The 21913-nt window shown below is 45.5% G+C and overlaps 1 protein-coding gene across 5 annotated transcripts in view; it reads left to right on the plus strand.

Moving 5' to 3' along the window:
- Positions 1-21913, plus strand: part of SLC35D4 (solute carrier family 35 member D4) — a 115709-nt gene that overhangs the window by 10931 nt on the left and 82865 nt on the right. For all 5 annotated transcript variants that reach the window (XM_078780401.1, XM_078780402.1, XM_078780400.1 and 2 more), the window contains exons 2-3: positions 574-620; positions 18671-18748. In XM_078780401.1, coding sequence (XP_078636527.1) covers positions 574-620; positions 18671-18748 — 125 coding nt within the window. The remainder of the gene's footprint in view (positions 1-573; positions 621-18670; positions 18749-21913) is intronic.

The raw sequence follows: 21913 nt of genomic DNA on the forward strand, positions 1-21913 counted from the left end.
GTGGACACAGGAACATCAAGGTCGCTGGAGATGGACTTGTAGCCTTGAGATTGTCCACGCTTGGCTACAACCTTGTGTCTGACCTCAGACAATTCTCTTGTTTACTTTCTTTTTTCCATGCTCATTGCAGTACACACAGTGACAAAAAACAACAGATTACTCCTTTTCTCTATTCAAACTGGTTGAATGAGTAATTTTATATTGCAGGCACCTGCAACCCACCACAGGTGAGTTCAATTCCAAAGTAAAAGAGAAGCACCTGCTTGAAATCTGATTATTTATAACAACTTCTAAAATGTGCCAATAATATTGTCCGGGCCATTTTAGGATTTCTGTGTGGAATAAGCGAAGATTTAGTGATTTTTTTTCAGCTTTTTTGTTTTGTAACACTGCAAAACAAAGAAATACAAATGTGGATACCAAAATATTTTTTTATTTCAACAATTTTCTGGGAGAAATGGTGCATTAAAAAAAAAAAGTGCAAGGTCCCAATATTTTTGGCCACGACTTCACCATGTTATTTTTCAAAACAATAATGACTTTTACACTGTGTTTATATCTTTCTGTGTGCAGTATGTACTATCCAGCCTGCACTTCACCTACCCCACGCTGTTCCAGGGGTAAGTTTGATCGCAAAACGAGGCTACCTGCTAACTAATTACAGGTATTCAACTGTCAGTGCTCGGTCATTTTCAACGTCATGTTCAATTTGAACTGTTATATAAGGTTACTCATTAAATGCTGATATTTCAAATGACAATTCATGTTTTGATGTGTATAAAGCAATAATTTATTGATTAAATATGAACGAGCTGAAGTACCCGGCGTTGCCCAGGGAAATTCAATGAAATAATGTAATAAGTACAGATACATTCAAAGTACACCACCCCCATGCCAAATCAATAAATATCCTCCAGCACGGCAATACCGCCGTGCAGCTCATAGAGACTGTATTGGGTGGGAGAGGAGTACAATAATTGATTAATTGCATAATTAAACTCTATAAATAATGATCGTAAAATATTTTCTCAATCAATTGGCGAATAGCATACCGAAACCACCAGTGCTTCTTCTGAAGCTGTAACTTTAAAAAAATTAATTAAATAAGGCATTCAGGCCAAAGCACTTCCTAATTTGGTCTTGTCTGTACTTAAAAAAATTAATAAGTACTTAATTTCGTCTTCAATAAGGCCAAAGCACTTCCTCATTATTGTGCCGAAATTTCAGATATCAGCTTGTATCAGCTTCCTAGCTCAAAGGATGGCTGAGATATCGCCCTGAAAAACAAACAAACAAGAAACCGGAGTGAAAACTGAGTACTCCCTTTTAGCGCGCGTCATTGCCGGGCCCCCTTCAGTGCCCGGCAATGACGTTATGCAGTGCCTGGAGATGGCATAAGAAAGGAGCGGTGTACAATATATAAAGAAGAACATCTCTGTGTTTGCTTGTTTATGCATTCAGACCCTGCAGGAATACCACTGCAACCAAACTTTGCATGGCCTCCTCTTTCTTCCAGAGGAAGGATGAGAGCTATGTTTTGGAAAAAAAATTGACCAGATAATTGCTCTTCAGGTCTCCATCGCGTCTTGTGCTTATACACTGCGTGCGGTTTTTTTTTTTTTTTTTTTTTTACTGGGAGTGATCGAGTAATATGTATTGTGAAGATCATGTGTTGAGGTTGCAGGGATTTGTTGTTAACAACACAAATTTAATTACTGTGCTTACACATGTGCATTTTCTTAAAAAGATTGCTTTACACATTTATTATAACACTCCCGTGTTCAGGCCTAAAGTGAGTATGTTGCTACTACACCGCCTGAGTGTTCTTTGGGAGCAATACAATATGTTTTGTGAAGAATGTATGTTGAGGTTGTCGTGATTTGCTGTCAACAACAAAATTTAATTGTACACCGCTCCTTTCCTATGCCATCTCCAGGCGCTGCATAACATTATTGCCGGGCACCGAAGGGGGCCTGGCAATGACGCACGCTGAAAGGGAGTACTCGGTTTTCACTCCGGTTTCTTGTTTGTTTATTTTCTTCTTTTCTTGTTTGTTTGTTTTCTTGTTTGTTTGTCTTCTTGTTTGTTTGTTTGTCCAGGCGATATCTCAGCCATCCTTTTGAGCTAGGAAGCTGACATTTCGGCACAATATTGAGCATGTGCTTTAGCAAACACTGTATTTTTTGTTTTTTTCATTAATCAATTAATTGATTAGTTACTTAATTATTATCGATTAATTAAGTACTTATTTATTTCCTTTCTCATACGGGCAAAATCTCAGGCACCTTTTGAGCTAGGAAGCTAATATTTGGACACTATAGTGACCAAGTGATGTGGCTATAAAGGATATTTTGGATTTATTGATGAATCAATTAATCGATTAATTATTTCATTATTGGATTAATGACTTAATTTAAAAAAAATTAAGTTACAGATTGGGATGAAACGGTGGTGGTTTAGGTATTCTATTAGCTAATTGATTAATAATTTAATTATTTTACAATTATTTTTATTTCCTTTCGTTATTAAATCACTTATTGTACACCACTCCTTTCCTATGACGTCATTGCCAGGCACTGAAGGGGGCCCGGCAATGACGCGCGCTAAAAGCGAGTACTCAGTTTTCACTCTGGTTGGTTGTTTGTTTGTTTGTCTGGGCAATATCTCAGGCACCTTTTGAGCTAGGAAGCTGATATTTGGACATGAAAATGACCAAATGATTTGGCTGTAAACGCTATTTTTCATTTATTGATTCATCAATTAATCGATTCATTATTTAATTACTCGATTAATGACTTTTTTTTAAAGTTACAGATTCGGATGAAACGGTGGTGGTTTCGGTATTCTATTAGCCAATTGATTATTTATTCAATTATTTTATGATTATTTTATTTTAATTTTCATTATTAATCATTTATTTATTTTCTTTCTGATTTGGGCAATATCTCAGGCACCTTTTGAGCTAAGAAGCTAATATTTGGACATGACAGTGACCAAGTGATGTGGTTATAAAGGATATTTTTGATTTATTGATTAATCAATTAATTATTTATTGATTAATTCATTCATTTTTTTTTTTCTCCGATTAATGAGTTATTTCATTAATTTTCAAAAAGTTAAAGCTTTGGATGAAGCACTGGTGGTTTAGGTACGCTATTAGCCAATGGATTAAGAAAATATTTTATGATTATTATTTATTGATTTTAATTATGCAATCAATCAATTATTGTGCACCTCTCCCTCCAAATACAGTCTCTACGAGCTGCACGGCTGTATTGCTGGGCGCTGAAGGCGTAGGCGCTGGGGGATATTTATTTATTTGGCATGTGGGCGGTTTACTTTGAATGTATCTGTACTTGTTAGATATTGTTTGGAGATTTATTATTGTCTGCTCTGCAACACAAGTCCTAGTCTAGGGAGTTGTAAATCTCCACAACTTTCACCCTCTACCTTGTGAGAGTTCGTGGCTTTTTATGTAAAAATCAGAACTACTTACATTATAGTAGTTCTGATTTCGCACTCGCATTGAAAAATCAGAATCACTCAGCCTTTGTAACTCAATTGAGTTCTGCCATCCATTATGGACTGGGACCCCATGATCACATCTGTCCTTCCTGAATTCTGTGGAATCAAAAGCTCCCAACATTATTGGAATGTTCTGTGATGAGGCCAAAGCATAAGATCTGTTTCTTTCACATTGTAGGCAAGTCTGTGGTTTTTTTATTTTTTATTTTTTAACAGACTCTGATATAACTCCATCTGCTATCTGTCCAATGTAGCTCAACTTCTCCAGAATGACATGTTCTTCCATCTCTTGTTCATTTGTTTTTCCTGTTTGTGGAACTGCCTTTGGTGGTTCAATTGTGCTTTTTCCTCCAGGGCTTAAATGCAAGCGCTGCACCGCCCTCTTACATCGCCAACCCACCATCGCCATTCCTACCCACAATCTTTTCTACCCAATTAACCCTACCTTACCCAATACTCCTACTTACAGGTTATTGTTTCCTTTCCTCTTCCTCTCTCTCTCCTTTCCTATTCATTTGTTCATTCATTCCCTTGTTGTGTCTATCTGTTTCCTCACTACACCACTGTCGGGTTGCTACCTCTTACCTTCTGCCATCTCGCTCTTCCAAAAGCCTCGATTTTGTAGAGAAAATAAATCGATACACGGGACTCTTCGAATGTCCCCATATAATGTAATCGCGTGTGTTGAAAGTCGAGTCAAGGCATTCCACACCAATAGTTTCCTGGACAAAATGAAGACCTCTCGCACTATGCTTGGTTGCATCATCCTGTGTGAACCATTGCGTGCTTGTTACACAAACTCAGTTACAAAGTCGTTTTGAGGCATCACAACATACCAGGGCGAGGTAGCCGTCATTTTTTAATACAAGGTCTCGGCTCGTGGAAGAGCCAGGCCACAGAACAGATCAGGACACAACAAAAAAAAGGAAACGGTCAGAGAAAGGGAGGAACACCAACAGCAAGGCGAGAAAGAAAGCGAGAAAGTCGACAGACGGACAAACAGGGATGCAGGTAACGATGAGTGGTAGGGGAGAAGGCAATGGGTGAACAAGATGGATACATAAGCAAAGTTTTGGGAGGGTGGGGGTGGTTTAACTGGTGTAGAATTTTTTTCTTCTTTTTTTTAGTCGAGGCTCGTGCGAGAGATAACACCTCAAACAGGAAACCATGCACGGACACATAAAGCATACAATAAAGGGAGGGGGGGGGGGGGAGAGGAAGGCATACAAGCACAGCAACAGTAGAGAACAGGGACGTCGGTAGATCTGTGGAAGGGAGAGAGCTGGGGGGTACACAGTACAAAACAAATGGACGCTACTAGGAATTTCAGGAAAGAAGTTGGAGATTGAAAGAGGCGGAATTGGGGTGTATTAACGGGGGTCGAGAAGATCAAGGTTTTGGATGGGGGAAGACAAGAGATGGTGGTGAACAGCTGTTTTAAAGACCTGGAGGGAGGAGGGGGATTGAAGAGATTGTGGGAGTTTGTTCCAGAAGCGGGAGAAAAGAGGAATGAAAGAGTGAAGGTGAGCAGAGAGTCTTGATTTTGGCAGTTTCACCAGAAGAGGGTTGCTGGCAGATCTTGTGCGACCTGTAGGAATATTTGGGGGACAGAGCACAGAGAGAGCTGGGGGAGCGAGGCTGGAGAGGAGTCGGTAGAAGACAGAGAGACCACCAACCTGCCTGTGGTGAGCAAGTGAAAGGCCCTTAGGATCAGCTTCATCGTGGGAGATTCCAATGATTGTGAAAGCTTTGGTTTCAACAGCGTGAAGCCGAGCTAGTTGTGAGGCAGGAGCACCAGCCCAGAGGGGAAAGCAGTATTCCATTGAGCTGCAGATGAAAGCTTTGTATGTGGTGAGGAGCTCAGTAGTGCCCAGAAAGGATTTCGCACGACGGAGGATGCCCAGTCGGTGACTGGCTTTGGAGGCCAGCTTGGAAATGTGGTTTTCCCAGGAAAGATCATGGCAGATAGTGAGACCCAAAAGCTTGAGTGACAGAACTTCTTCGAGAGGATTGTTGAGAAAGTAGATGGGGAGGTTTTCCAGATGGTCTTTTCAGAGAGACATAGTGAGTGTGAGATTAGTCAGGATTGAAAGACTTGCATGTTCTACTTGCTTGACCAATTTGTGATTATTTTTTTTCTTCTAGGTCTGCAGAGAGTGAAGAGGCTGCATGCAGCCTGCCATTCTGAGGGTTGAGATATGGTTTTGGATTGTGGTTTTGGATGGGGGATGACTTGAGATGGTGGTGAACAGCTGTCTTGAAGACCTGGGCCCGGTTGCCATAAATCACATATCCAGCACAGTTTCTTTAGTAACCGGGCCCTGGAGGGAAGAATGAGATTGAAGAGTGTGGAAGGTGGTTCCACAGGCAGGAAAAAAGAGGAATAAATGAGTGGAGGTGAACTGTGGTTCTGGATTTAGGCAGTTTCACTCGGAAGAGGTTGGTGGACCGTGTGCGTCCAGCAGATATCTGGTGGGAGACAGAACACGGAGAGGGGATTGGGTGCAAGACCAGAAGTGGGGTGGAAGAAGCCAGACAGACCACTGACCTGTCGACGATTGATTAATATGGGACCAATGCCAACCAACCTATACCAAGAGATTAATATGGAACCAATAAGATGCCTGCTTTGGTAGCTATATTCAAAAAGGTAGTGAGCAGTTTTCCCACAAGATTCTCTTTTTATTTTGTACACAGTCGAGGCTTGTGGAGGAGTTAGAAAACAGAATGGATCGGGATGTACCAGCAGAAAGAAGGGGAGAGGGACACACCGGCAGAAGGGTTGAGGGACAAAATAGAGGGAGACTTGGGTCTTGAAAACCTAGAGGGAAGAATGTGATTGTATTGAATGTACATTGTACAGTCACCTGAAAAAGTAAGTACACCCCATGTAAAGTTTTGACTGTTTCAACATATTTCAACATACAGCTATTTGATCTTCATTTCAACAATATTGATAGATAAAGGTGATATAATATAACAAATATCATGAAACATTCACATTTTGTAGTCCATTGTATAATTTTTAAAAAACATAAATGCAAATTTCGTATCTGGAAAAAGTAAGTACACCCTTGGCTCTAATAGGTGGTATTTCCCCCTTTGGCAGAAACAACCTCAAGTAGGCGTTTCTTATAACTGTCTACCAGTCTCTGACATCGACTGGGAGAAATTTTTGCCCACTCCTCCGTGCAGAATTCTTTCAGCTGTGCGATGTTTGAGGGGTTTCTTGCATGCACAGCTCGTTTCAAATCCCCCCACAACATCTCGATGGGATTTAGATCCGGGCTTTGACTTGGCCATTCCAGAACCCTCCATTTCTTTCTTTTCAGCCATTCCTTGGTGGATTTACTGGTATGTTTAGGGTCATTGTCATGTTGCAAGGTCCACCTTCGGTTGAGCTTCAACTTTCTGACAGAGGGCCTCACATTATCCTCAAGCACCCTCTGGTACAATGAAGAATTCATAGTGGATTCTATGATGGTGAGCTGCCCAGGCCCTGATGCAGCAAAGCTGCCCCAAACCATAATATTTCCACCACCATGCTTTACAGTTGGTATCAGGTTCTTGTGGTCAAATGCTGACTTTGGTTTTCGCGAAACATGTCTTCTGGTACTGTGGCCAAATAGCTCTCTCTACCTTTGACTCATATGTCCAGAGCACATTGTTCCAGAAGTGCTGGTCTTTGCCTAGGTGTTCATTGGCAAACTTTAGTCTTGCCCTGATGTTCTTTCTGGACAGCAAAGGTTTCCTCCTGGCACACCTCCCATGTAGATCAAATTTGTGCAGCCTCTTTCTAATGGTAGACTCGTGCACTTTGACATCAACAGTGGCAAGAGCTACCTGTCGGTCCCGTGATGACATTCTGGGGTTCTTAGAGACTTCTTTCAACATCTTGCGGTTTGCTCTCGGGCTGAACTTGCTGGGGCAGCCTGGCCTGAACAAGTTGGCAGTTGTTTGGAATCTTCTCCACTTGTAGATGATCCTCTGGACAGTCGAATGATTGATTTCAAATTGTTTGGAGATCTTTTTAAATCCCTTCCCAGACTCGTAGGCATCTATAACCTTCTTTCTGAAGGCCTCAGAGAGCTCTTTTGATCTCAGCATGGTGACGCCGCACACTTCAACAACAAAGAGCAAACCAAACTAAATGTCTCGAGGTTTAAATAAGACAGGTTCCTCCAAGATCCTCTCTAACGATGTTCTAATCATTTGCACCTGAGCTGGTGCACCTGATTCTAATTTTAGGTATTTGAAGGAGTGATAAATTTAGGGGTGTACTTACTTTTTCCACATGCGAAATTTGCATTTATGTTTATTTAAATCAGTGGTTCTCAAACCTTTTTGGACTACCGCCCCCTTCTGCCCTCTTGGACCGGCCCAATGCCCCCCTTGTCCTATCGTTCGTGGTCGGATACGCAGAATTTATGTCGATAGGAAGCAAAAATAACAGAAGCCAAATATTTTCTGAATAATATTTTACTTTATTTTACTTTACTTTTTATTTTGTTTTGCATGACCTACAATGTTTCAGCAGAACAGGCCCAGGTGAGGCAAACTGGGAATCTGTTATCACAGGCCCAAATACCGTTAGTGTGAAGGGTGGGCCTGGTGACTCGCTGCGAGATTACGAACGTTTGGCTCCATCTCAGTGAGGTAGAGACGCAGATCGCCCCTCTTGGTAATGTCAACGCGGTTTCGATACTTGGTCAGCAGCACCATCACGGCACTGAACCCTCTTTCAATGAGGTATGATGTGGGGAATGCCATCAGCAGCAGTTCTGCCTCTGTACACATTGCGGGGTATTCGCCCTGCTCCAGAATCCAGAATTTGCTGTATTCATGCTGCGAGAATCTTGCCTTCGCCTCATCATCATTGTGGAGGTTGATAATTTCGTCCTGTAATTCGTGCTTCACATCTTGAATGTCACATTTGAATGGGTTGATCACCCATGCTGGCACCGACAGTTCTAGCATGTCTCTGAAACATTGTTCCATATCTCCACGAATCTTCTCAAGGTGATTGCAATAAACGAGCAGCTCTTCATCAGAAACAGCAGTTTCCTTTGCCAACCGGGGAAAGTGGTACATATCTCTGCGGCCGAGGGTTTCCCTGTGCAGAGTCGCCTTGGTTACGAATGCGCCGATCACTTTCTTTGCTTTAATCACCGTCATATGGTCACCCTGGAGTTGTTTGTTGACATCATTCAGTATACTGAATATGTCCGTGAGGTAAGCCACATCATGCTCAATCGCATTCACTTTCTCCGATAGCTCCGTATCAATTTCCGACAGAAACTCGACCACTGTTGAGGAAACGGGTCAAACAAACGCCTTTGGACAACCATCGAACTTCAGTGTGCAACAGGAGGCCGCTTGAATGCCTCATCGTTCTCCTGGCAAAGCTGACGAAACAGCCGATCATGCAGAGATGACACCTTGATTTTATTCACTGCTTTTTTTTTTTTTTTTTTTTTTTTTTTTTTGTATACTGAATCGAGGCTCGTGAAAGAGCTGACAACCGCGAGGGAAAGACAGCACAGGGGGACCACGAGGGAAAGACAGCACAGGGGGACCACGAGGGAAAGACAGCACAGGGGGACCGCGAGGGAAAGACAGCACAGGGGGACCACGAGGGAAAGACAGCACAGGGGGACCACGAGGGAAAGACAGCATAGGGGGACCGCGAGGGAAAGACAGCACAGGGGGACCACGAGGGAAAGACAGCACAGGGGGACCGCGAGGGAAAGACAGCACAGGGGGACCACGAGGGAAAGACAGCACAGGGGGACCACGAGGGAAAGACAGCACAGGGGGACCACGAGGGAAAGACAGCACAGGGGGACCGCGAGGGAAAGACAGCACACGGGGGCCACGAGGGAATGACAGCACAGGGGGACCACGAGGGAAAGACAGCACAGGGGGACCACGAGGGAAAGACAGCACAGGGGGACCGCGAGGGAAAGACAGCACAGGGGGACCACGAGGGAAAGACAGCACACGGGGGACCGCGAGGGAAAGACAGCACACGGGGGACCACGAGGGAAAGACAGCACAGGGGGACCACGAGGGAAAGACAGCACAGGGGGGCCACGAGGGAAAGACAGCACACGGGGGACCACGAGGGAAAGGCTGGACATGCAATTGCAGATAGCGTGAAGATCAAAGAACCGCTTGTTGGCAGTATATTCAACTTTTGAGATATGACAAATCACAATACAACATCTTCTAAACCCAATTTTGCCCAATATTTAGACGTATATCAATACGTCTAATACGTATACCCACTGCTTTGATTACTGTTTGGAGTGATGTATGAAGTCTGGTGCTGAGAGCTTTTGCTACAAGATGCTGGTGGTACACGACACAGTGAATGGCGAACACGGACGGTACCTGGTTCTTCAGAAGCGAAATAAAACCACGCTGGCGACAAACCATCGCTGGTGCCCCGTCCGTCGCACAAGCGAGAATGTTCTCCATCGGTATGTTCTTATCAGTAAAGTACTTCTCCAACGTATGGAAGATGGAAGAACCCTTCATATCGGTCTGGAGAGAGCAGGCAAACAACATTTCTTCCACCATTTTCTGATCTACCAGTCTCTTATACGATCTACCAGGCGTCAGGAAGGGCATCCGGCCATAAAAACATTGCCTCAAAAAGAGAACCATGACAATTACAACTACATATGGGCAGGGTACAGCCCGAAGTGGAGATCGGTTTCTGAGGTTTGGGACATGGAATGTAGGGACAATGACAGGGAGATCAGGAGAAGTGGTGGAAGTATTGGTCAGAAGAAGAGTGGACATATGTTGTGTTCAAGAGATGAGATGGAAGGGAAGTGGTGTGAGAATGGTGAAGGGTAGGCAGGGACAGAAATACAAGTTTGTGTGGCAAGGGTGCCCGGAGGGCGTGAATAGTGTTGGTGTCCTGTTTTCTGAGGAGTTTGTAGACAGTGTGGTGAGTGTGACTAGAGTGAGTGATAGGTTGATGATGGTGAAAATGATGATTGGAAAGCTCTTGGTGAACGTCATCTCGGGATATGCTCCGCAGGTTGGTCGGAGCGATGAAGAGAAGGACAAGTTCTGGTGTGCGATAGAGAGGCTGATGGAAAACGTGAAAGATGAGGAAGTTGTTGTGGTGGGAGGAGACCTGAATGGACATGTGGGAAGGAGTATGGATGGTTTTGAGGGAGTTCATGGGGGTTACGGATATGGTGTGTGAAATGGAGAAGGTGAAAGGATTTTGGAGTTTGCTGATGGAGCTGATTTGTTGATTTGTAATACTCAGTTCCAGAAAGAGGATAATAAGCTTGTTACATACACGTCAGGTGGGTCGACGACAACCGTTGACTACCTGATGGTGCGTAGGCTAGATAGGGGGCACCTCCGGGACACAAAGGTGATCCCGGGGGAGGAGGCTGTTTCACAGCACCACTTGGTTGTCTGCGACATAAGGGTGAAAGGTGCGAGGAGAGCGCGGCGGGTGAAGTACCAACCAAGAATGAAGGTGTGGAGGTTGAAAGAGGTGACAGTAAGGGAGGCATTAAAAGAGAGGCTGAGTAGGGTAGAGGATCATGTGGTTGAGCTTGAAAGTGGTTGGATGTCAATGAAAGCTAGTCTGTTGGGAGCCGTTGTGAGGTATGTGGATGGACAAAAGGACCACCGAGGCACTCGGAAACATGGTGGTGGGATGATGAAGTTGGAAAGAGGATTGACGAGAAGAGGAAGAAGTTCAAGGAGTGGCATAAGGCGAAGGGTACGGGAGCAGAAACAGCAGAGCATGAAAGTTATAAGGCAGCCAGGAAGGCTGCAAAGAAAGAGGTAGCAAAGGCGCAGGAGGCATGTAGGAAAATGTTCGGAGAACGCTTGGATTTGGAAGAGGGTCAGAAAGCAGTATTCAGGATTGCAAAGCACATCGCGAAAGAGAGGTGTGATGTGATGGGGTGAGTTGCTTGAAGGATGAAGTGGGACAAATCGTTGTCGACCCAGATGGAATTAAAGGAAGATGGAAAAGATATATGGAAATGCTGTTGAATACAGAGAATGAATGGGATGGCAACATAGAGAGTAACCCAGTTTTAGGACCGGCAGAGAAGATAACTGAGAAGGAAGTTGAGGAAGCGAAAAAAAGCAATGAAGAGTGGAAAAGCAGGAGGGCCGACGGGAGTTGTGGGAGATATGTTGAAGGCAGCAGGAAGTTGGGGTGTGAAGAGAATGACAGAGATCTGTAATCTGGTGGTGAAAGAAGGCCGCATTCCAGTGGATTGGGAACTGAGTACCCTCGTCCCTCTATACAAGGGGAAAGGTGACCCTCTGGAGTGTGGCTCGTACCGAGCGATAAAGTTATTGGAGCATGGAATGAAGGTATTGGAAAGGGTGTTGGAGAGGAGGATAAGGATAAGGAAGAAAGTGAAGATCGACGAAATGCAGTTTGGATTTATGCCAGGAAGAGGAACGACAGATGCGCTTTTCATTGTGAGGCAGTTGCAGGAGAAGTACATGGAGAAGAGGAAGAAGTTGTTTTTTGGGTTTGTTGATCTGGAGAAAGCATTCGATAGGGTTCCACGCAAAGTATTGACATGGGCATTGAGGAAGTTATGAGTGGAGGAATGGTTGATCAGAGTAGTGATGGCAATGTACAAAAGAGCGCGCACAGCTGTAAGGATGAAGGACAGGAACAGTGGTGAGTTTGAGGTGAAGGTGGGAGTGCATCAGGGGTCGGTACTAAGTCCACTACTATTTGTAGCTGTGATGGAGGTGCTGGCTCAGAACGTAAAGGAGGGTTTACCGTGGGAGTTGTTGTATGCAGATGATCTGGTGATGATTGCAGAAAGTCTGGATGGACTGAAGGAAAAGATGAACAAGTGGAAGGAATGTATGGAGACAAAAGGTCTGAAGGTGAATATCGGAAAGACGAAGGTGATGGCAAGTGGTAAAGCATGTGGTGAGGTGGAAAGAACTGGGAAGTGGCCGTGTGCTGTGTGCAGGAAGGGTGTCGGAGTGAACCCCAGTCAATGTACAATGTGCGCTGAGTGGGTTAATCAAAAATGTAGTGGTCTGAGAGGGTCATTTACCAGTGTGGCAGCTACATTCAAATGTAAGGTGTGCACAGAGGGAGCTGCAGATGGAGGAAATGTTGAGTTGGATCTTGGAGATGGCGTGAAGCTGGAAGGTGTGAAAACATTTTGCTACCTCGGAGACATGCTGAATGGAGAAGGTGGATCAGACTCTGCAACGGTTGCTCGAGTGAGATGTGCATGGAAGAAGTTTCGGGAACTGAGTGGCGTGCTGATGAGGAGGAGAGTGTCGCTGAAGCTGAAGGGAAAGGTGTATGCTGCAGGTGTGAGAAGTGTTATGATTTATGGGAGCGAGACATGGGTAATGAACGTAGAGCAGCAACGAAGGCTGGAAAGGGTGGAAATGCGAATGGTTCGATGGATGTGCGGAGTATCGTTGAGAGAGAGGAAGACAAATGATGAATTGCGAAAGATGATGGGAATATTGCCTGTGATTGATGCTGTGAAGAGGAACAGGTTGAGATGGTTTGGTCATGTGTTGAGGAAGGATGAAAGTGACTGGTTGAGAAGAGTGATGGAAATTAATGTAGAAGGAAGTAGAGGATGGGGAAGACCGAGAAAGACTTGCTAAAGCTGGTGGAAGAAGAAATGTGGGCAAGGGGGTTAACAAGGAGAGATGCAGAAAATAGGGCAAAATGGAGAAGATTGTCATGGGGACCGCAAGGCTAACCCCCGCTCTAGCAGGGAAAATGGCCTTAAAATGCATGTTGTTGTTGTTGTTGTTGTTGTTGTATTTCCTGATCACGGATGAAGTGAACGTAGCAGAGTAACAGAGCTTCACTGTCACGCAAAGTGGACTCATCCAGCTGGATGGCGAAGTGTGTGCTTCTCAGCTCACTACACAGCTTATCTTCTACATCTGATGACATTTCATCAATCCGCCTGGCCACGGAATCATTGCTGAGCGCAATCGATGAGAGAACTGGATTCGGATCCTGGCCCATAACGGTTTTTATCACTTCCCCAACAGCTGGTTTGATCAACTGTTCGCCGATTGAATACGGTTTTCCAGATCTGGCGATGAGCAATGACAGCTTATACGACGCTTCCAGTCCTTTATCCACGAGCTTTTGGCTGGCTTTGAACATCGTCGTTACCGTGGATCGCTTCTCAAATTTCTCTTTCAGCGATTGGAAATATCTGACCTCTGCGCGAGCCTTATCCCTGTGCTTTTTACTCAGGTGCTCGCTCAGTCGAGATGATTTCATTGCTTCATTGGACAGCGTGATACCACACAACAAACACATCGGTAACTGTTTGTTCGTCGGAGATGGAATGAATCCATACTTGATGTATTCAACAGAATACTGATGACACTTTTTCTTTGAGGCCGACATCTTGAAGCCGACCGGACGTGAAGCTTTTTTGAATCACGAAATTAACGCCAAAATGTTGAAAGACTAACACCAGCGCTAACACTGACTGTTCATACCTTGCCCAATGTCTGTGCTGGCAAGGCCAGGCTGTAAATTTGAACCAGGCACGTTGAATAGTCCAGCACGAATAGAGTGTATTATATCACTCATAAAAAGATTCTTGCAAGCCGATTGGTTGAAATGGCACCACGTGACAAAAATTAGTGTTGTACTATTGGCCGCAAATCCTCTCTATCTCTTTGCTAATGACTCCACTCTCTGCCGCTCCATATCTGAAACCCTCAGATCGGCAGGCAGCAGCCTCTTCACTCTCTGCAAACCTGGACAAAATCACAAACTGGCCAAACAAGTGGAACATGTCTTTCAATCCTGACAAATCTCACACTCTCACGATGTCTCTCTGAAAAGACCGTCTGGAAAACCCTCCCATCTACTTTCTCAACAATCCTCTCCAATAAATTATGTCACTCAAGCTTTTGGGTCTCACTATCTGCCATGATCTTTCCTGGGAAAACCACATGTCCAAGCTTGCCTCCAAAGGTAGTCGCCGACTGGGCATCCTCCGTCGTGCGAAGTCCTTCCTTGGCACACCTGAGCTTCTCACCACATACAAGGCTTCCATCCGCAGCTCAATGGAATACTGCTGTCCACTCTGGGCTGGTGCTCCTGCCTCACACATAGCTCAGCTTCACGCTGTAGAAACCAAAGCTTTCAGGATCATTGGAATCTCCCATGATGAAGCTGATTCTGAGGGCCTTTCACTCTCACCACAGGCCGGTTGGTGGTCTTTCTGTCTTCTACAGACTCCTCTCTGGCCTAGCTTCCCCTGCTCTGTCTGTGCTGTGTCCCCCAAATATTCCTGCAGGATGCACAAGAACTGCCAACAACCCTCGTCTGGTGAAACTGCCAAAATCAAGACTCTCTGCTCACCTTAACTCTTTTATTCCCTCTCTTTTTTTTTCCCGCCTCTGGAACAAACTCCCCCACTCTCTTCAATCCCACTCCTCCCTCCAGATCTTTAAAACAGCTGTTCACCACCATCTCCTATCTTCCCCCATCCAAAACCTTGATCTTTTCTACCCCTGTTAATCTACCCAAATCCACATCTTTAAATCTCCGACTTCATTCCAGAAATTCCTTGTAGTGTCAATTTGTTTTGTACCGTGTACCCCTTCCCTCCCTCCCTCCCCCCCCCCCCCCCCCCCAGCCCTCTCCCTTGAACAGATCTCCCGATGTCCCTGTTCTCTACTGTTGTGCTTATGTGCTTCCCTCTCTCTCCCTATCTTGTCTCCCCCTTCCTTTATTGTTTTATGTGTCCGTTTATGTTTTTTGTGTTTTATGTGCTAATATGTGTTTGATGTGCTAGCTCTTACACGAGCCTCGATCTTGTATACCAAAAAAAAAAAAAAAAAAATCTGATTTTCTCTGTTGAACCTAAGCTATTCACAATTTATCTGCAATTTTTAGCTTTATCGATTTGGAGCAGTTTGTGAAGACTCTATATATTAAGTTTCATTTGAAAGCATCATGAACTAGAACGCCACTCAGTAGAGCGCATATTCTCGTCGTGAGTGGCCGCTGCTCAGCCCTATCTTCCAATGGTAAAAAATTCCTGGATACTGAATAATATCCTGAGCTTCACCAAAAACTAATCAATTCTTCCCTATACCAAGCGCAATCATCCCACCAACTTTCATCCAAATCCGTTCAGAACTTTTCCAGATATCTTGTTCACGAACACACACACGGACGGACACGATCGAATGCATTACTCCCTGGCGGGAGTAAATATGCCCAGGCGGCATACAAATGTGAAAACTTTGGAGGGGAGTAAATACTTTTGCAGGCCACTGTAATGGCTTCATTTGTTAATCATTCCCGAGTGATAGGGTGAGACTGAGATTTTCCAGGATCGAAGGATGTGTTCCATTTATCAGACCAGGGTCGACCATTTCCATATAAGCAGAGAAATGCAGCTGCAGTCATCCAAGTATGGGATGGGGGTACTCCATGGCAAAATGTGGAGTTTCTGCTGTTTGGAAAAATAAAATGGCAGAAATCCAGGTCAAAGTTCACAGATTGAGTCAGGTCCATGAAGTCGTTTGCTGCTGTTCCCTGACTGGTTGAAAAGGTAGGTAGCAATTCCCAGCAACTTGGCATGGTTGAAATCGCTGCCTATGAAGAGAGTGTTGGGATAGGTGGTTCCATGTTGGTGGAGAGGGATGTAAATTGAGTTGTCACTTAGGAAGACTGTATAGCACACAGACAAAGAAGTGATTCTTTACCATTCAGAGATGGGGCCCAAACGATATACGTATATCATGATATCTCAAAAGCTGTGCACGGATTTTGATGAAACTTGGTGGATAGGTTGGGTGTGTGACAAGGACGAATCGATTTTGATGAAGATTCAAATATGGATATGAGAATTTTTGAATTAAAAAAACAAAAAAAACACGCAGCATGACATATCAAAACTTTGTGGTCGAATTGCGGAGGTGATGAGAACAAGCCAATTCGATTTTGGTTCAAGTCTAATTCCAGATCTGGCCTATTGGTGAGATACAAATGGTAAACTGTTCGGCCTGGCGGAGGTATGCGCTCTATTGAGTGTCGTTAGTTACCTCCGCCACCAAAGGTGGATGGAGGTTATGTTTTCACCCCTGTCTGTCTGTTTGTTGTCTTTTAGTTTGTGAACAAAATACACGACATGCCCAAAATTATGCGGACACCCTTTCTAATTAGTGTATTCGGCTATTTCAGCCACACCCATTGCTTGACAGGTATATATAATCAAGCACACAGCCATGCAATCTCCATAGACAAATTTTGACAGTAGAACGGGCCATACTGAAGAGCTCAGTGACTTTCAACTTGGCACCGTCATGGGATGCCACCATTCCAACAAGTCAGTTCATCAAATTTTTGCCCTGCTAGAGCTGCCATGGTCAACTGTAAGTGCTGTTATTGTGAAGTGGAAACGTCTCGAAGCAACAACAGCTCAGCCGCAAAGTGGTAGGCCACACAAGCTCACAGAACGGGACCGTCGAGCACTGAAGCGCGTAGCATGTAAAAATAGTCTGCAACACTCACTGCCGAGTTCCAAACTGCCTCTGGAAGCAGTGTCAGCACAACAACTGTTCGTCGGGAGCTTCATGAAATGGGTTTCCATGCCCGAGGAGCTGCACACAAGCCTAAGATCATGCACAATGCCAAGCGTCGGCTGGAGTGGTGTAAAGCTCGCCGCCATTGGACTCTGGAGCAGTGGAAACACGTTCTCTGGAGTGATGAATCACGCTTCACCATCTGGCAGTCCGACGGACGAATCTGGGTTTGGCGAATGCCAGGAGAACGCTACCTGCCTGAATGCATAGTGCCAACTGTAAAGTTTGGTGGAGGAGGAATAATGGTCTGGGGCTGTTTTTCATGGTTCAGGCTGGGCCCTTAGTTCCAGTGAAGGGAAATCTTAACGCTACAGCATACAATGACATTCTAGACGATTGTGTACTTCCAACTTTGTGGCAACAGCTTGGGGAAGGCCCTTTCATGTTTCAGCACGACAATGCCGCCGTGCACAAAGCGAGGTCCATTGAGAAATGGTTTGTCGAGTTCGGTGTGGAAGAACTTGACTGGCCTGCACAGAGCCCTGACCGCAACCCCATCAAATGCCTTTGGGATGAATTGGAACACCGACTGCGAGCCAGGCCGAATCACCCAACATCAGTGCCCGACCTCACTAATGCTCTTGTGGCTGAATGGAAGCAAATACATGCAGCAATGTTCCAACATCTATGGAAAGCCTTCCCAGAAGAGTGGAGGCTATTATAACAGCAAAGGGAGGACCAACTCGATACTAATGCCCATGATTTTGTAATGAGATGTGTGATGTTCGGGTGTCCATATACTTTTGGTCATGTAGTGTATCTCAAAAAGTTGTAGACGGATTCGGACGAAATTTGGTGGACCGGTTGGGTGTCTAAGGACGATTCGAATCGATTTTGATGAAGATCTGAATATGGATATGTGAATTATTAAATTTTTTAAGTGATTATTCACCATTGGGAGATAGGGCCAAAAACGATACATAGCAGGATATCTCAAAAAGTTATGGATGGATTTAGACGAAACCTGTTGGACAGGTTGTGTGTGTGACGAGGAAGAATCGATTCAATTTTGGTGAAGGATGTTTCTCCATTATATAAATTCTGTATTGTGATTTTCTGGTCTACTCTGAGATACAAAACATAAACTGTTCACCAGGCGAAGGTATGCTCTACTGAGTGCCGTTCTAGTTACTCCCGCGAGGGAGTAATGCATTCGATCATGTCCGTCCGTGTGTTTGTTCGTGTGTTCGTGTTTGTGAACAAGATATCTGGAAAAGTTCTGAACGGATTTGGATGAAAGTTGGTGGGATGATTGCCCTTGGGATAAGGAAGAATTGATTAGTTTTTAGTGAAGCTCAGGATATTATTCCGGATCCAGGAATTTTTTGAAGGATTTTTTTACCATTGGAAGATAGGGCTCAGCAGCGGCCACCCACGGCGGGAGTATGCGCTCTACTGAGTGGCGTTCTAGTTTATTGATGTTTTCATCCCCTGAGTAAGGGACTTTATATAAAAAATGCTAAATTGTATTTTTGTTTCATTCATTCGAGTGGTAGTGTTCACCTGTTTGTGATTGGTGTGTTCTCAGATGGCAGACACTAATTGGAGCTCTCTTGCTGTTCACATGTGGGCAGTTTGGTCTCGTGGACCTGCGTCAACTGTCAAGGTGAGTGTAACCGCCCCATCACACTCAAGGTGAGTGAACTAGTGTACCACGTGTGTATATATATATATATATATATATATATATATATATATATATATATATATATATATATATATATATATATATATGTATATATATATATATATATATATATAGATATATATATATATATATATTGTTGCGGATATGGGATTTGCATCCATCCATATCCGCTTGTAAATATTCCCCTATTTCCTCAATACTTCCCAACTATCCCCAATCCCCCATTCCCTAGTCCCATTTTCTGTAAACAACACTCTGTAGACCCGACCTCCCCCTATTTCCCCCCATTAAATGTCGCATCCAGGTCCACCGCATCTCACGTAGACAACTATAGGACATCTTGCTAGTTATTCTTAGTCTATGTCAGTTAAGGACTCGTTTCCATTAATTCTGACCCTTCGTTGCACCAGAATGTGATTGTATGGCACCGTTAGGAAGTTTAGGACCTCCCAATACCTCCCCGCAGCTCTTCCTCACGGTTCAGCAACAACAACAACAACAACAGCACGGCGGCGGCGTGCACAGGGAGTGCGCGTCCTCACTCCGGCTTGGTTGGTAGGGGGTGTTGGGAGGGCATGAGGCCTTCCCAGCGAGCCGCCATCGAACATGTGCTCGACGGGGTTACCACATAGGGGCTCCCTGTCAGCTCCTCGTCAAGGGCGGAGCCCGGTAACCCCCGCACCCAATGGGAGCGGCGGACCGGTCCCATCTGGGGCGGAGCCAACCAGCCGAGGGCGTGTCACTCCCCGCTGAGCATGCGCAGGAAGAGGGAGGGTGACGTCAGATGCGCGCTGAGCTTGAAGCAAGAGAGACGTCCCTTCCGAGCGCTGTGAGGCCTCCCTGCATCTCTTGGACCGTGCTTGATCCTGTCCCCGAGCCAAGGTGCACCTTGTGCCATCGAACTACCTGTCCCTTCCTGCCATCAATCCCTGTGTAAGTCAGCCTTGTCCCGTTTGTCTGTGGTCTGTCTGGGCTAAAATAAGATTGTATCTAAGTGCCTATCTCTTCTGTGTCTTTTACCTCACTCTACCTTGTAATCTACCCCTTTTCTCCACCACTAATTATACCCTCCTCCGGAGGTCTTGAGAACTGTACCCCTGGCGTCGTTTCATTTATCCCAGTCGTTGTGTCCTTTCCAATCATTGATTTAGCGTAGCGCGATTTGGCCAACGTTCGGGTGGAATCGGGTGAGTTGGGGAAGAATCGGGGGAACTGTTAGGTCGCGGCAATACCACCGCTCGGTAAATAACATCTAACCGCGATCCGTAACAATTGGTGTCGAGGAGTGAGATACGAGGCCCGAAGCGCGCTTAACGCGCTCAAAATTACAAGCAGTTGGAAATTGTTTTGTTTTAAAAGGAAAACCCGAATTTTGAAAGTCGCGCTATGGCAGATCAAGACGGCTGGGTTCCGGTAGAGGAGAGTGAGGCAGGGTCGATCCAGGACCAAATTGAGGGACAAGAGGAGAGCGAAGCAGCGAGGGCGGCAGGTTCGCAAAATGGCGTCCTCGCGCACGTGGTATCAGACGCACAAAGTGGCGGCTCGCACGAGCGTGGGGTAGCCGCGCCCGCTGCGCAAATAGCGGGAATTGATGTGCGGGACCTCATGGCGCAGATTAATGCAACCATACTAATGGCAAATATGGGGCTAGAAGCAAAAATGGATGCTCAGGGTGAGCGAATGGGACAAATGGGGAACCGGATGGATGCTCAGAGTGAGCGATTGGAGGGCCAAATGGGGGTAATGGGGAACCGGATGGATGCTCAGGGTGAGCGATTGGAGGGCCAAATGGGGGTAATGAGGGACGAAGCGAGGGGTACCGGTGAGGGATTAGACAAGAAATTTGAGGGGTTAGACAATGGGATAAAAGAGGTGAAAAAGGGGTTAACGGGGGTAGAAAACAGAATGGCTGCTCAAGAGAATCAAATGGAAGGGATGAAAAAGGGGTTAGAGGGGTTAGAAAACAGTATGGAAGGCAAATTGAGGGACATGAGGGACCAAGCGGAAAGGGAAGTTAAACAAATGGGGCAGCAGATAGAGGGGGTCAGAATGGGGGTAGAAACTAAATTGGATGCTCACAGGGAGGAAATGGAGTAGATGAGGGTGGCATCTGGGCAGGAGATGCAAGTGATGGGAGAAGAGATCAGAAGAGGTGTGAGTGAGGAGGTCGGAGGAGTGCGCGAGGAGGTGAGGCACTGTAAGGAGCGCATGGAGAAGGAGGTGAGAAAGGGGACTGTAAAATTGCAAGGTGGTATAGAGGAGTTGACGCTGGGAGTAGAACAACTGACAGTGGGACAAAAGGAGTTGGGGGCAGGTAAAGAAGAACACAGTGGTAATAGAGGGTTTAAAATCGACACAGAAGGAGATGAAAAAGGACGTAGGGGTAATTAAAAAAGAGTGTCAGACGGTACATGAGGACCTGACGAGGAAAATGAACAAGGTGGTAGAGGTGATGGAGGTTAAAGAGCGGGAGGTGCGGGAGCACATAGAAAAAAATAAGGTGGAGTTAGAGGAAGAACTTAAGGGGGCGCACGAGGAGATGAAGGAGGTGAAGCAGAAATTAGAAGAAGTGGAAGAAGGGGTGAGCGAAATTAAGAAGCGACGGAGAGAGGATAAGAAAGAGATAAAGGAGGAAGTAAAAGAATTGGTCCAAAGTCTGTGTTCGGATCGTGATGATGTGCTCATTAACCGGATGAGGGATTCGCAGGTGATGGAGGAGAAGCGAAGAGAAAGAGGACCCGGTGTAAGTGGTGACCAATATGGTCGTGCGTATGATGCGCCAGGTGATTTAATAAGCTTGGGGGTCGAGATGGACCCGGATGTTCGTGAGAGGCCAAGAGTGAGGTGTATGGCTGGTCCGGAGGGTATGGAGCGAGGGTGCGAGCGAGAGGGTCCGGTGATGGGAGAGGTGCGAGGTGTGAGTGAGCAAGGTTGTGGTGGTATGGAATGGGTAGCGGGTTGCGGAAGTGTGACCCATGCATCGACACCAACAGGGGTAGTTTTTAGAGCGACAGGGGAGGCACGAGAGCCCCTTGGGGGTAATGTACTGTGGGGGCCCGGCCGGTTCGGCCCCGCTCTGACCCCGCAAGGGGCGACGCACGGGGTCCGGCAGGCGGGCAACGA

This window comes from Myxine glutinosa, chromosome 6 (assembly GCF_964187855.1).
Source record: "Myxine glutinosa chromosome 6, kmMyxGlut1.1, whole genome shotgun sequence".
NCBI classification, from domain to species: domain Eukaryota; kingdom Metazoa; phylum Chordata; class Myxini; order Myxiniformes; family Myxinidae; genus Myxine; species Myxine glutinosa.